The 17,103-nt window shown below is 49.6% G+C and overlaps 1 protein-coding gene across 1 annotated transcript; it reads right to left on the bottom strand.

Annotated features, from left to right (window-relative positions):
- Positions 1–7,104: 7,104 nt before the first annotated feature.
- TMEM70 (transmembrane protein 70) lies at positions 7,105–13,569 on the bottom strand. Its single transcript, XM_044294940.1, is given in 4 exon segments — positions 7,105–7,312; positions 7,314–7,570; positions 9,473–9,584; positions 13,367–13,569. Coding segments are annotated over 4 exon segments (693 nt in total). The 5' UTR covers positions 13,499–13,569; the 3' UTR covers positions 7,105–7,120.
- Between the last annotated feature and the right edge of the window lie 3,534 nt (positions 13,570–17,103).

The following is a 17,103-nucleotide window of genomic DNA, read 5'->3' as shown; positions in this document are numbered from 1 at the left end:
CCTGTGATTTCTGAGGCTGGTGACTCGGGTGAACTTATCCTCCGCAGCAGAGGTGACTCTTGGTCTTCCTTACCTGTGGCGGTCCGCATGTGAGTAAGTTTCTTTGTAGCGTTTAATGGTTTTTGTGACTGCACTTGGGGACACTTTCAAAGTTTTCCCAATTTTTCGAAATGACTGACCTTCATTTCTTAAAGTAATGATGGCCACTCGTTTTTCTTTACTTAGCTGCTTTTTTCTTGCCATAATACAAATTCGAACAGTCTATTCAGTAGGACTATCAGCTGTGTATCCACCTGACTTCTCCACAACGCAACTGATGGTCCCAACCCATTTATAAGGCAAGAAATCCCACTTATTAAACCTGACAGGGCACACCTGTGAAGTGAAAACCATTTCAGGTGACTACCTCTTGAAGCTCATCAAGAGAATGCCAAGAGTGTGCAAAGCAGTAATCAAAGCAAAAGGTGGCTACTTTGAAGAACCTAGAATATTACATATTTTCAGTTGTTTCACACTTTTTTGTTATGTATATAATTCCACATGTGATAATTCATAGTTCTGATGCCTTCAGTGTGAATCTAGAATTTTCATAGTCATGAAAATAAAGAAAACTGTTGAATGAGAAGGTGTGTCCAAACTTTTGGTCTGTACTGTATATATATCTATATATAATGCAATAAATGTAACGCAGCACTCCTGGAATAAAAAGTGGAAAAATTGTGATATTTATTCAACAAATGTTGACATAGCCTGTATAAACATGTGTTGAATAAATATAGCATTTTTTCACTTTTTATTCAAGGAGTGCTGCGTTACATTTATTTGGATTGTGTTTGGAGCCCAGGACCAAGCGGAAAACGCTGGCACTTGAACTACTTGAAGCTAGGAGTGCTGCCCTGCTATTTTCTGGATATATATATATATATATTAGCAGAAGGACCCAGCTTCCCACGGGTATATTTCATCTACTACATTTATTATTACTGTGTGTCGTTAAAAGATATCGACAGTATCCACCATAACAGTGACCTCTACAGTATCCCTCCCCCTTAACAGTGAACTCCACAGCCCCTCACCCCTTAACACTGACCCCCCCACAGTGCCCCGCCTCCTTAAAATGGGACCTCTACAGCAGTCCATCCCCTTAACTTTGACCTTCACAGCAGCCCGCCCCATTAACAGTGAGTTTCATAGCACCCCACTCCCTTGACATTGACCTACTCAGGGGCCGCCCCCTTAACACTGACATCTATAGGGGACCGTCCCCTTATCTGTGTCCTCCACTGTTCCCTGTCCCCTAACAGAGACTTCCACAGCACCCATCCCTTTAACAGTGACTTGCACAGTACCCAGCTCCCTTAACAGTGACCTCACAGTGCCTTGCTGACTTAACAGTGACCTCCACAGCATCTGCCCCTTTAACAGTGACCTCCACAGTGCCCGCTTCTTTAACAGTGACCTCCACAGCATCCTGCCCCCTTAACAGTAACATCCACAGTGACCGCCCCTTTAACAGTGACCTCCACAGCAGCTCTGCCTCTTTAATAGTGGCCCCTGCTCTTAATAGTGACCTCCACAGTAGAGATGGCCTTCCTGTGACCCCCCCCCCCCCCCCCCCCGTATCGGCGATCGCTGCAAACCGCAGGTCAATTCAGACCTGCAGTTTGCAGCGCTTTCTGTAGTTTCTGATCCCTGCGGTCCCTGACCTCAGGGATCAGAAACTTTAAAATGGCCAAAGTAAAAAGTAAAAAAAATAAGTAATCCCCCCACCGCACCCCTGAATGATTTTATGTCGGCGGGGTGCAAGTGGGCGGGTTGTGGGCGTTTGCGGGCGGTGCGGCAGTTGCGGGAGGCGGGCGGTGCGGCAGGCGGGATAGCGATCCCCAGCCCGCCTCCCCCTGAATTTTCATTGGTGGTCAGTGGTGTATACCAGAGTGTCAGCACATTGCTGCCACTCTGGTATAAACGGCTGACATCGCTGCGATGTCAGCCGTTTCACCCTTTCCATACATATGGAAAGGGTTAAGTCAGGGAGCTCCCTCCCTCTGCCATCGGGGGGCTGCTGTGCCTTTGCAGCCCCCAGATGGATGGGGGGGCAGAGGGAGGGAGCTCCCCTCCTTCCCCTTCCCCGTCTGCTCAGTTGTGGCAGACTGGGAAGGTTCCCATGGCAACAGGACACCTTCTCAGGTGTCATGCTGTCCATGGTGCTGAACAAATCTTTGCTAAAGGCATAGATCTGTTCAGACAGCGTAAGTAAAATACAGTACAGAACCCTATATAGTGTACTGTACTGTATTATACAGACATCAGACCCACTGGATCTTCAAGAACCAAGTGGGTCTGGGTCCAAAAAATGTAAAAAAAAAAAAAAGTGAAAAAAAGTAAAGATAATAAAAACACATTTATCACTGAATAACAATTAAAAAAATAAAATACACTACACATATTAGGTATCGCCGCGTCCGTAACGACCTGATCTATAAAACGGTCATGTTACTTTCCCCGCACGGGGAACGCCATAAAAATAAAAACTATCATGAAATGGAAATTTTGCCCACCTTACTTCCCAAAAAAGGTAATAAAAGTGATCAAAAGAGTCGCATGTACGCTGAAATAGTACCAATGAAACCATAACCTCATCCCGCAATAAATTAGCCCCTACATGAGACAATGGCCCAAAAAATTAAATAACTATGGGGACACTATAACATGATTTTTTTTTTGTTTCAAAAATATTATTGTGTAAAACTTACATAAATAAAAAAAGTATACATATTAGGTATCGCCGCGTCCGTATCGACCAGCTCTATAATAATATCACATGAGCTAACCCCTCAGATGAACACCGTAAAAAATAAAAAATAAAAACTGTGCTAAATAAACAATTGTCACCTTACATCACAAAAAGTGTAATAGCAAGCGATCAAAAAGTCATATGCACCCCAAAAATAGCGCCAATTAAACCGTCATCTCATCCCGCAAAAATCATACCCTACCCAAGATAATCGCCCAAAAACTGAAAAAACTATGGCTCTTAGACTATGGAAACACTAAAACATGATTTTTTTTATTTCAAAAATGAAATCATTGTGTAAAACTTACATAAATTAAAAGTATACATATTAGGTATCGCCGCGTCCTTATCGACCGACTCTATAAAAATATCACATGACCTAACCCCTCAGGTGAAGACCGTAAAAAAATAAAAATAAAAAGTGTAAAAAAAGCAATTTTTTGTCATCTTATGTCACAAAAACTGTAATAGCAAGTGATCAAAAAGTTATATGCACCCCAAAATAGTGCCAATAAAACCGTCATCTCATCCCACAAAAAATGAGACCCTACTTTAGATAATCGCCCAAAAACTTAAAAAAATATGGCCCTCAGACTATGGAGACACTAAAACATATTTTTTTTGTTTCAAAAATGAAATCATTGTGTAAGACTTACATAAATAAAGAATTGTATACATATTGGGTATCGCCGCGTCCGTGACAACCTGCCCTATAAAAATACCACATGATCTAACCTGTCAGATGAATGTTGTAAATAACAAAAAAAAAACTGTGCCAAAAAAAAGCTATTTCTTGTTACCTTGCCTCACAAAAAGTTTAATATAGAGCAACCAAAAATCATATGTACCCTAAACTAGTACCAACAATACTTCCACCCTATCCCGTAGTTTCTAAAATGGGGTCACTTTTTTGGAGTTTCTACTCTAGGGGTGCATCAGGGGGGCTTCAAATGGGACATGGTGTCCAAAAAAACTGTCTAGCAAAATATGCCTTCCAAAAACACCTTATGGCATTCCTTTCCTTCTGCGCCCTGCCGTGTGCCCGTACAGCAGTTTATGACCACATATGAGGTGTTTCTGTAAACTACAGAATCAGGGCCATAAATAATGAGTTTTGTTTGGCTGTTAACCCTTGCTTTGTAACTGGAAAAAAAATTGTAAAATGGAAAATTTGCCCAAAAATTTAAATTCTGAAATTTCATCTCTATTTGCCAATAACTCTTGTGGAACACCTAAAGGGTTAACGATGTTTGTAAAATCAGTTTTGAATACCTTGAGGGGTGTAGTTTCTTAGATGGAGTAACTTTTATGGAGTTTCTACTCTAGGGGTGCATAAGGAGGGGCTTCAAATGGGACATGGTGTCAAAAAAAAAACTGTCTAGCAAAATCTGCCTTTCAAAAACGTATGGCATTCCTTTCCTTCTGTGTCCTACCGTGTGCCCGTACTGTGGTTTACGACCACATATGGGGTGTTTCTGTAAACTACAGAATCAGAGCCATAAATATTGAGTCTTGTTTGGCTGTTAACCCTTGCTTTGTAACTGGAAAAAAAATATTAAAATGGAAAATCTGCCAAAAAAGTGAAATTTTGAAATTGTATCTCTATTTTCCATTAATTCTTGTGGAACACCTAAAGGGTTAACAAAGTTTATAAAATCAGTTTTGAATACCTCGAGAGGTTTAGTTTCTAGAATGGGGTCATTTTTGGGTGGTTTCTATTATATAAGCCTCACAAAGTGACTTCAGACCTGAAATGGTCCCTACAAATTGGGTTTTTGAAAAGTTCAGAACAATTTCAAGATTTGCTTCCAAACTTCTAAGCCTTGTAACCCCAAAATATTAAATATAATTTCCAAAATGATGCAAACATGAAGTAGACATATGGGGAATGTAAAGTAATAACTATGTTTGGAGGTATTACTATGTATTATAGAAGTAGAGAAATTAAAACTGAAATTTTTTTTTACTTAATTTTACCAGTGTCATGAAATACAATATGTGCCGAAAAAACAATCTCAGAACGGCCTGGATAAGTCAAAGCGTTTTAAAGTTATCACCACATAAAGTGACACTGGTCAGATTAGCAAAAAATGGCCTGGTCCTTAAGGTGAAAAGGAGCTCAGTCCTTAAGGTGTTACGGACTGGTATAGGTGTGCTATTGATAGGTGTGATATACTGAGGGGTGTAATATACTTATAATATACTTTCTAACATAGAAAGCATATTATAGTGGATTTGTATTGTGCAGCAGTAGTGAGCGGTTCTGCTGCAATACTACAAAGAGTGACAACATCACATAGGTGGGGGTCCAACACCCAGGACCTCCGTCAATCAGCTGTTAGAAGAGGCCAGTGCTCTGTGAGTGCACAGGCCTCTTCCTAGGCCATGTGATATCATGTTCATCGGTCACGTGGCCTAGTCGCAGCTCACCCCCATTAAAGTAAATGGAGCTGAGCTGCAATACCAAGCACTGCCACTATGGGATGTAGGGCACTGTGTGATGTGGACGCATTGCGCCCGCACAGAATCCGGACCCATTCATTTCAATGGGTCTGTGTACATGAGCGTTGGTTTTCACACATCACTTCTGCATTGCGTGAAAAATCGCAGCATGTTCGCAGCAGTCTGCAATTTACACGCAGTGCTGACCCCATAGAAGTGAATGGGGCTGCATGAAAATCACATCGCATCCGCAAGCAAGCGATGCGTTTTTCACTGATGGTTGCTAAGAGATGTTGTTTGTAAACATTTAGTTTTATTACGTGTGCGCAAAACGCATTCAATCGCATTGCACCCGCGTGATCAAAACTAAACTGAACGCGATCGCAGACAAAACTCAATGAACTTGCTTCCAAAATCACGCAGTTTTCACTGAACGCGTCCCGCAACGTATCCGGACCTAATCCGCTCATGCTCATCTACAGCACTCACTGTGCTCACCAGAGCTCCAGTGAGTGCTGTAGCTCCCTGAAACATTTGATCAGCAGGGTGCCGTGACTTGGACCCCCGCTGATGTAATCATGATGACTTATCCTAAGGATAGGATTACCCCTTTAACGCACAAGTTTGGCCCGCACACAGCTGTCACCCTATTGCATTGGTCAGGACTGGAGTTAACTATGATCTCAGATGCAGTGATCAATACTGATCTAAGGAGTTACTACAGCAAAGCGCGCCAAGAAAGGTCCCCTGGTCTGGAATGAACTGAAGCCTTGCTCGGCTGCTCTTCTAACTTCCATGGAAGTGAATGAAGCATTCTGGGAGTAGCAGTTTCTGAATAGCTGGAGTGCCGGAGGTTGCTGATCCCTGACCTAGAGGATCTGCTTTCTCTGCAGCTGCTGCGTCTTCTGCACTTGATTGACAGGGCTTGCGCAGTGCAGATCTTAGAGGGCAAAGCCTCCTGAGATCAACCGAATATATATTTATATGTGTACAAGATTTAGAGCAGAACTTTTCAGTAACTCCTGAGAGGACTCTTAGGAGAAACGGTAAGAGTCCTGAGTACCCCGCACACGCGCACAGTGATGGACAGCTCTCCCTGTTTCAGTATGTATACACAGTAAGCTGCCAATCATACTGGTCGGACTTACTCTCTGCACTCAGAGGACACCAGTCAGATTTGCTTAGTGTCATGTTGAGCATGCTATCTAATGTGGGGGCAGACTGTTATAAAGTCCTGTGGGTAGTGCTAATCAGCGACTGACAGCTAAGTGTGCATATTCATAAAGGAGAGCCTATCAATCACCATGTGAACCCATCCACTGGACTGCGCAGAACCGGGCTACATCGGACCCACGCTGAACACACAATGCTGGCGTATTGTAAGGATGCGGTATGGTCACACAGAGTAAATGCTGTGAACTTTCTGCAGGAGCAGGGAAGTGGATAACATTTTCACAGATCTTATCCACACACTGCAGAAAATGTCTGCACCGAGAGCCGCACATAACGCCAGATGCAAACTGTAAATGCCAATTTATGCTGCGGATTTCTCCCTTTGCAATGGAAACTTGCATAATTTTGCATAGAAATCTATAGTAAAACCTGCAAGACTTGGTGAGGATTTTGCCCCTGCAGCTTTCATCCAGATATGCAGAGTTTTTTCTGTAGTGGCTATACTCCGAGGGTCCCAGAGAACCCCTTTAAATCGTATTGCGCTCTGAGCAGCTTCCCTTACGTACTATGAGGTGTGTACCCTCCTTTCACACATATCCTGTGGATGGAAAATTGAGCTCAACTTTACTCAAAACTTCAAGTGTGAAAGGAACCGTTAAAAAACGTCATCTTAAAAAAATTAATAAAATGACACCTTTACAAACACAAGGTTTATTTTTCCTTAGAGGGAGGATTGTGGTCTTCTACATTAAAAGTGAAGGGTTTATCATAGCCCATAAGATGCTGATAATCATTGGAATTGGGAAATAACATTGGATTTATCAGCATGGATTTCTTCTTAGCATAAAACGTGGTGAACATCTTGCTCACTCCAGGTACTTCAACATCTTCTGGGGAAAACTCCTGTCCTTTTCTCTCTAAGAAAGGCATTGTAAGTGATTGCAGTATAAAGGTCTCTCTCCTTGTTGTGATATAGGCGAACCACATAGCCCTTGGTCAACAAATGCAAAGTAACAGGAGTAACGAAGGTGAAGAATCCAACTATGCTGAAGAAAGCAATCTTCAATGGAAGACTGTCTATTCCGATGCCAGACCTTGCAAAAACCATAGGCAGAATAATTAAGCTGACCATGCTGGTAGAGTAGGAGAAGAACTTCACCCCTGTATGAATAATAAAGAACAGATTAGTAACACACATATACTAACTGTATACGTATATATATCTGGCAAGTTTAACACTGAAGACACAGTCCCTTTAAAACCAAACTAGAACTTTGATCCAGAGAAAGCCAAAGACTAGGCGTAGAATATATGTATGCTCGCTCTGCTTTTCTAGGATCCCCTGAATTGTATCCCATCATGCAACACAAAGATTCTGGCAGTATAATTATCCTCAAGATACGTCATCAGTATCTGATCAGCTGGGGTCCGACACTCGGGACCCCCACGATCAGCTTACCAAGCACATCGCCGTACACAGTATAAGGCTGTGCTTGGTATCATGCTCAGCCCCATTCACTTGAATGGGGCTGAGCTGCTCCTGGGCCACGTGACACATGAACGTGTCTTTACTGGCCAGGGCAAAGCTATGAGAAGGTCGTGGTGCTACTGTGAGCGCTGGTACTTTCTCAAACAGCTGTCGGTGTGTCGGACCCCCACTGATCAGATACTGATGAAGTATCCTGAGGATAGGTCATCAGTATACGTCTCACGGAGCAGTCATGCCTTTCCTGTATATCTAATACGAGACCCTACCGAAACACCATTACGGTGTGCAGGCAAAATGCCGATATACCAGATATTTACAGCAGTACAGACACCATATCTGCCCCCCAACACCTATGGCCGTCTGCACCTAGGCCAGAGTACAGCTTATTCTCCACACTCCCTGTGAAAATACAGACATCAATACAGACTATCTGCAATAAGAGGGGGATAAGATACTGCCAGGCACATTTAGGAGGGCTTATTTTTTAGGACAAAAGGGGATTAGGAGTTTGAAATTCAACATGAAATTTCAATACCCTGTCTGGTCCTTTCACTGCATATAAAGGTCACATAGAAGCAGCTCTTCAATATGTTCCCAGTTGACTGGTGCTTGCACCCGCTACCTCCGTGTAAGGTTGGGGCTACACAGTGACACCACATCATCCAGGATCCAACACCTGGACCCATGGTGGCAGGTTGAAAGCCACACTGCAATGATGTCACCGTGTAGCCCCAGTCTTACACTGATGCTGCTCCACCTGCATGGATGACCTCAAGTAGGATGTGGCAGACATATCAGCCAAGAACGTAGGGGGTGGGCGATATGGCCTAAAATCTATATTGTAATATAATTTTAAGCATGTGCGATATATATCGCAATATATTGTTTTCTATATTTGGGGGGGGGGGGGTTAAACTTTTTTTTTACTTTTTATTTAATAACTATTAGCCTCCTTAAGGGCTAGAACCCTTGTCATATTCACCCTAATAGAGCTCTATCAGGGTGAATAGGACTTTACACTCTCCCTGCTGCTCTGTGCTTTGTGCAGCCAGCCTCTCTGGCCCCCTAGGCTCTGATCAGCCCCCCAGCCTCTCATGTGCCCCCCAACCTCTCCCTCTTATCAGCCCCTTCTGGTAACTCAAACCCACCCCCCCTCCCCAGTATTAGTCATTGGTGGCAGTGGGCAGTTCCGATCGGTTATCATGGCAGCCAGGACGCTACTGAAGTCCTGGCTGCCATTGTATGTTAGTGAGCAGCATTATACTCACGTGCACCGTGGCCGCCGGGCGCTCCTTCTTCTAATAGGTCTGTGCGGTGCATTGCTAATGCTGTAAGCATTAGCAATGCGCCGCACAGACAGAAGAAGGAGCGACCGGCGGCCACAGCGCACGTGAGTATAATGCTGCTCACTAACATACCATGGCAGCCAGGACTTCAGTAGCGTGACTCCTGGCTGCCATGGTAACCGATCTTCACTACCGCTCCGTGATCATATCGCGGTCCGGCGATATGCACAAAATCCATACCGCGGCACAAGTTTATATCGCATATCGCCCACCCCTACAAGAACGTACCAAGCACTGCCGTTCCCAGGTTTCCAATGTAAACCAGTCTGTCCTCCTCATGGTTTACTGGAGTGGAGGACGTGCTGACGAAACGAACAAACTTCACATCAGGTACAGAAACCTATTGTAGAGAAAGAAAGAAAACTGTAAATATGCACAAAAACCCCCCAGAAATGTTTGTGTTAGAGAATGTCAAAGCCACAACATGCATGAGAGACAGGGAAGTGATGCTGAAAGTGGAAATTTAAAAGGGGTTATCCAGGTTTGTGAAACTGATGTCTGCGGAGGACGCCGTTATGTGTGGGGGGGGGGGGGGGATCTGCGGAGGGCGCCGTTATGGGGTGAGGGATCTGCGGAGGGCGCCGTTATGGGGGGGGGGGGATCTGTGGAGGGCGCCGTTATGGGGGGGATCTGCGGAGGGCGCCGTTATGGGGGGGGGGGGATCTGCGGATGGCGCCGTTATGGGGGGGGGGGGGGATCTGCAGATGCGTCGTTATGGGGGGGGGGGATCTGCGGATGGCACCGTTATGGGGGGGGGATCTGCGGATGGCACCGTTATGGGGGGGGGATCTGCGGATGGCACCGTTATGGGGGGGGGATCTGCGGATGGCGACCGTTATGGGGGGGGGATCTGCGGATGGCGCCGTTATGGGGGGGGGATCTGCGGATGGCGCCGTTATGGGGGGGGGGGATCTGCAGATGCGTCGTTATGGGGGGGGGGGATCTGCGGATGGCACCGTTATGGGGGGGGGGATCTGCGGATGGCACCGTTATGGGGGGGGGATCTGCGGATGGCACCGTTATGGGGGGGGGATCTGCGGATGGCACCGTTATGGGGGGGGGATCTGCGGATGGCACCGTTATGGGGGGGGGATCTGCGGATGGCACCGTTATGGGGGGGGGATCTGCGGATGGCACCGTTATGGGGGGGGGATCTGCGGATGGCACCGTTATGGGGGGGGGATCTGCGGATGGCGCCGTTATGGGGGGGGGGGGGATCTGCAGATGCGTCGTTATGGGGGGGGGGGATCTGCGGATGGCACCGTTATGGGGGGGGGATCTGCGGATGGCACCGTTATGGGGGGGGGATCTGCGGATGGCACCGTTATGGGGGGGGGGATCTGCGGATGGCACGTTATGGGGGGGGGATCTGCGGATGGCACCGTTATGGGGGGGGGATCTGCGGATGGCACCGTTATGGGGGGGGGATCTGCGGATGGCACCGTTATGGGGGGGGATCTGCGGATGGCACCGTTATGGGGGGGGATCTGCGGATGGCACCGTTATGGGGGGGGGATCTGCGGATGGCACCGTTATGGGGGGGGGATCTGCGGATGGCACCGTTATGGGGGGGGGATCTGCGGATGGCACCGTTATGGGGGGGGGGGATCTGCGGATGGCACCGTTATGGGGGGGGGGATCTGCGGATGGCACCGTTATGGGGGGGGGGATCTGCGGATGGCACCGTTATGGGGGGGGGATCTGCGGATGCACCGTTATGGGGGGGGGGATCTGCGGATGGCACCGTTATGGGGGGGGGATCTGCGGATGGCACGTTATGGGGGAGGGGGGGATCTGCGGATGGCACCGTTATGGGGGAGGGGGGGGATCTGCGGATGGCACCGTTATGGGGGGGGGGGGGGATCTGCGGATGGCACCGTTATGGGGGGGGGGGGGATCTGCGGATGGCACCGTTATGGGGGGGGGGGGATCTGCGGATGGCACCGTTTATGGGGGGGGATCTGCGGATGGCACGTTTATGGGGGGGGGATCTGCGGATGGCACCGTTATGGGGGGGGGGATCTGCGGATGGCACCGTTATGGGGGGGGGGATCTGCGGATGGCACCGTTATGGGGGGGGGATCTGCGGATGGCACCGTTATGGGGGGGGGATCTGCGGATGGCACCGTTATGGGGGGGGATCTGCGGATGGCACCGTTATGGGGGGGGATCTGCGGATGGCACCGTTATGGGGGGGGATCTGCGGATGGCACCGTTATGGGGGGGGATCTGCGGATGGCACCGTTATGGGGGGGGGATCTGCGGATGGCACCGTTATGGGGGGGGGGATCTGCGGATGGCACCGTTATGGGGGGGGGGGGATCTGCGGATGGCACCGTTATGGGGGGGGGGATCTGCGGATGGCACCGTTATGGGGGGGGGGGGATCTGCGGATGGCACCGTTATGGGGGGGGGGGATCTGCGGATGGCACCGTTATGGGGGGGGGGGATCTGCGGATGGCACCGTTATGGGGGGGGGGGGGATCTGCGGATGGCACCGTTATGGGGGGGGGGGGGGAGATCTGCGGATGGCACCGTTATGGGGGGGGGGGGGGATCTGCGGATGGCACCGTTATGGGGGGGGGGGGATCTGCGGATGGCACCGTTATGGGGGGGGGGGATCTGCGGATGGCACCGTTATGGGGGGGGGGATCTGCGGATGGCACCGTTATGGGGGGGGGGGGATCTGCGGATGGCACCGTTATGGGGGGGGGGATCTGCGGATGGCACCGTTATGGGGGGGGGGGATCTGCGGATGGCACCGTTATGGGGGGGGGGGATCTGCGGATGGCACCGTTATGGGGGGGGGGGATCTGCGGATGGCACCGTTATGGGGGGGGATCTGCGGATGGCACCGTTATGGGGGGGGGGATCTGCGGATGGCACCGTTATGGGGGGGGGATCTGCGGATGGCACGTTATGGGGGGGGGATCTGCGGATGGCACCGTTATGGGGGGGGGATCTGCGGATGGCACCGTTATGGGGGGGGGATCTGCGGATGGCACCGTTATGGGGGGGGGATCTGCGGATGGCACCGTTATGGGGGGGATCTGCGGATGGCACCGTTATGGGGGGGGGAATCTGCGGATGGCACCGTTATGGGGGGGGGGGATCTGCGGATGGCACCGTTATGGGGGGGGGGGATCTGCGGATGGCACCGTTATGGGGGGGGGGGATCTGCGGATGGCACCGTTATGGGGGGGGGGGGATCTGTGGATGGCACCGTTATGGGGGATGTGTGCTATGACACATAGGGCCATGAGGGGGGCCAGCATAAAACACACATATAGCATCTTATGCTGGTCCCCCTCATGGCCCTATGTGTCCCCAACTGCGCAAATAACTGGCGATATGGCCGACATGAAAATGCCACGATTATATATGAAGGAGCCCCGCGCACATAACTGGCTGTGTGTAAAGTATTTTACTACTGTGTGAAACAAGCTCTCTCCTATTGATAACATGGCCAGCCTCTGTACTCACTGTCACGATGAATGCACTGCAGCGAACGGCAGCGAGCCGGCGCGTGACTGACGTCACTTAGTAACGCTCCTCCCACTTCAGGAAGCAGGAGCGTTACTAAGTGACGTCAGTCACGCGCCGGCCGGTTCGCTGCAGTGCATTCATCGTGACAGTGAGTACAGAGGCTGAACCTGTTATCAATAGGAGAGAGATTGTTTCACACAGGAGTAAAATACTTTACACACAAAGCCAGTTATGTGCGCGGGGCCCCTTCATATATAATGGCTGCATTTTCAGGTCGGCCATATCGCATTTGGCGATTTTTTCGATATATCGTGCAGCCCTAGTCTGATCCCTTACCACCAGGCCATATTTATATGACTGTATCCATTTTGCAATCCGCAAATCTACAAAATCCAGAGGTGGTCCTTGTGCGTCCAACCTCCCACCCCTGCATCTGCCCATACACATCAGTCTGTTTAGAGGACGGCTTTCTATAGGTGCAATAAGGCGCCCATATTAGGCAGGCCTTAGGGTAAGGTGATGATGAGGGTCCTGATGCACAGTCCATGCTGCTCACGTGATCTGGGGTCAGTGCAGCACCAGAGGCTACCTGCTGCACACACCACGTGACGCGCATAGATCCAATGTCAGCCTCACCTGACGCCCGGGCGGCGCTCTGCTCTGCAGGGACAGGGAGGAGACACACGTCCGTGCCCTCCCCAGACACAGCGTCCCGCGCAGCACCCCCAGCGCCGGCGTGCGCCCCCCATTCAGGGCAGCCCACATCATCCTCGTCCTCTGCGCCGCTGACCCGGATGTGGTGCGGCCGTCATTCAGCGCTGCCACCCGGATACATTAAAAGTGACCCGGAAGTGATAGAGTCCACCCCGCTGCCAGGTTACGCCTGGAGCAACAATAAACTCACGTGACTGGCGGCTGCTGGGCGGGGTTTACCGCTGCCCGGGAGACGTGTCTCAGCCTAGATAGTTCCAGAGACTGCTCCTCCACAAACATCCAGCAGTGTCCCCAATGAATCAGACTGCCAGCCCGGTGTGTCACACAAGCCGCAGACTTCAGTGTTACATGGAAGAGCAATGGGAATGTGGATTTGCTGCGGGTTTCCCAGGAATTTGGGTGCAGAACACGCACTGAAATCAGTGTAGAAAGTCAACCATGTGAACACGTCCTCGGGGTATATTAAAGGGGGATTCTATAACGTTAGCCGATATCCATAGGATAGGGAATAACTATTAGATCAGTGGGGGTCCTACCACGTGGGAGCCCCCAAAATGCGAAGCAGCTGGTCAGGCATGTGCCCTGCCTCTCCATTCATTTCTATGGGAATTCTGCAGGGTAGGCTGAGCGGGGTAGGCTTTCAGGGGGTATGGAGCCCACCGATCAAATAGTTATCCCTTATCCGGTGGATAGGGATCACTTTATATAACCGGAATACCCCTTTAACATCATACAAGGGATCCTCCACTTATCACCCCACTTTATTAGTCAGAGCTGCAAATGACTTCTGCTATGGCAGACAAGGCATAACCATGTACAGTCCTGGCCTAAAGTTTTGAGACTGACAAATTTTGGTTTTCACAAAGTTTGCTGCTTTGGTTTTTATGGTGGCAATTTACATTAACCCTAGATTGTTCTGAAGAGAAATCAGAAAAATTGCAACCATGAAATTTAAAGGGAACCTGTCTTCAGCTTTATGCTGACCTCGATGAGGGCAGCGTAAAATAGTGACATAAATGCTGATTTCATCGGTGTGTAAATCATGAGCTAAAAGTAAGTGGTTGCTGAGCAGCGATGGCCAGTTCGCCGTGTTCACCCGCAAACACATGCGGGTGCCATCTTAACTCACAAGTCCGGCGAGGCACAGGTAAGCCCTTACCTGTGCCACGAGCCGGTCTGAAACAAATGTGGTCACCGGGACCAGGCAGTTCCAAAAACAGCCCAATGAAGGCCCCCGGCGGCTGTTCTCGGAACTGCCTGCTCCCGGTGACTGCATTTGTTTCACACCGGCTCGTGGCACAGGTAAGGGCTTACCTGTGCCTCGCCGGACTTGTGAGTTAAGATGGCAGCCTGCATGTGTTTGCGGGCAAACACTGCGAACTGGCCATCACTGTTGCTGAGAACCAGCATCATAATCATTGCAGCACAGGCCTTGAAAAGAGTCAAATCTACCTGAGAAGAGTCCTGGTTATTCCTAATCTCCTGCCATGAGGATTACACTCTACCCATGCACTATGCCAGGATTAGCTGAGCGGAGCGGGCTTCTGCCTACTCCACTAAGCTAAGAGCCGACATGCAGTTCTCTTAGTTTACCAGAGCAGGCAGAAGCAGGATCCACTCAGCTCAGCGAATCCTGGCATAGTACATGGGTAGAGGGTACCCATGTGCTATGCTAGGAGTTAGTAATCCTCCGGTGGGCAAGAGAAGCAATATGTGCTCCTGCCCATACTCTGCTGTGGCCCCATTGATAAATGTGTACTCCAAACTCTGTACACTACTGAGCTGTCAGCGGTGTACAGAGAACTCAGTTTTAAGCACCTCAGATCAGACCCCCACACCTCAGATCAGACCCCCATGCCTTAGAACAGGCCTACTTCAAAAGCATCGGTCTGTACCACAAACTCCCTCTTGAAGTCGGGCATCCCCAAAAACCGGTGACCCGCACAGGACCAACCATAGCGTGGAAAAAGCCTGGTCATTCCAGCGGACTATCACAGACTTCCGTCCCTTTAAAAGCCCAACGGAGCCGCTAAAGTGGCAAAATGGGGACCAAACCTCTTATAATAGCCTACCATTCCCAGGAACGACTTTACTTGCCTTGTGGTAACAGATCGGGGACAATTCCGAATCGCCTCTATTTTATTCACTTGGGGTTTGATAACTCCACATCCAATGACGTACCCCAGGTACTTAGTCTCTTCTAACTCTATTGCGCATTTCTTTGGGTTGGCGGTTAGCCCAGCCTTCCTAAGGGAGTCCACTACAGCCTGCACTTTGAATAGGTGACTTTCCCAGTCGGTACTGTGGATGACAATATCGTCCAGGTAAGCCGAAGCGTACCGACGATGTGGACGAAGCACAATGTCCATGAGCAGTTGAAAAGTGGCGGGGGCGCCATGCAAACCAAAGGGTAACACCTTGTACTGATACAGCCCCTCCGGTGTGATGAAGGCAGTTTTCTCTTTGGCAGCCTCCATTAAGGGCACCTGCCAGTACCCTCTGGTGAGGTCCAAAACAGAAAAATACCAGGCTTGTCCTAACCTCTCAATAAGCTCATCCACCCGAGGCATGGGATACGCATCAAACTTACAGATCTCGTTTAGTTTTCGGAAATCGTTACAAAGCCGGAGTGTCTCGTCCGGCTTGGGTATCAGTACTATAGGGCTGGCCCACTCACTTTTAGACTCCTCAATGACGTCTAGTCTCAGCATCATCTGCACTACCTCTAGGATGGCTTGTCACCGAGCCTCGGGTACCCGGTATGGCTTTAACAGGACTTTTGCCTGAGGCTCAGTGACAATGTCATGCCGAATTGTGGAAGTGCGTCCAGGGAGACGTCCGTATGTGTTTTGCGGATCCGATCCATGGATGCGTGGATCAGTAAAACACATACGGACATCTGAATGGAGCCTTACAGGGGGTGATCAGGGAGTCTATATGGGGTGATCAGGGGTTCATAAGGGGTTAATAAGTGACAGGTGGGGGGTGTAGTGTAGTGGTGGTTGGTGCTACTTTACAGAGCTGCCTGTGTCCTCTTGTGGTCGATCCAAACAAAAGGGACCACCAGAGGACCAGGTAGCAGGTATATTAGACGCTGTTATCAAATCAGCGTCTAATATACCTGTTAGGGGTTAGAAAAATCGCATCTACAGCCTGCCAGCGAGCGATCGCCGCTGGCAGGCTGTAGATCCAGTCTCTTACCTTCTGATCCTGTGAACGCGCGCGCCTGTGTGCGCGCGTTCACAGGAAGTCTCGCCATATGACGCGTAGATGCGTGACTCTGCCTGGGACAGCCGCCTCCGGACCGCGATCCTGCGTTAGGCGGTCCGGAGGCAGTTAAAGATATCTCAAGGGCTCTGCTCTAGCTGTCCCATTGAACTTCCACGTTAAGGGGGACTTGTGAAGACCTTCATATTAACCTGGTCCCTGCTGCATGGCTCTGGATCTCTTCACTGAACTTCCAGTCCCCTTCTGCCAACTCCCTGCAGGGACGGGGCCAATGGTGACTGGTCAACCAGTAGAGACATGACACTCATCACTGAAGACAGTCATTGGCTACAATTGAGCCCATGGCTCCATAAGTGCAGGAAGATGACAGGAACCAGGCCATTGAAGGGAATCAGGGATTGGGAATCAAGCGGCAGGTACCAGGTTACTAT

This window comes from Bufo gargarizans, chromosome 5, assembly GCF_014858855.1.
Source record: "Bufo gargarizans isolate SCDJY-AF-19 chromosome 5, ASM1485885v1, whole genome shotgun sequence".
In the NCBI taxonomy this organism is placed as follows: Eukaryota; Metazoa; Chordata; class Amphibia; order Anura; family Bufonidae; genus Bufo; species Bufo gargarizans.
Note: the sequence above shows the minus strand (reverse complement) of the source record. Positions and strands in the feature narration are given on the sequence as shown.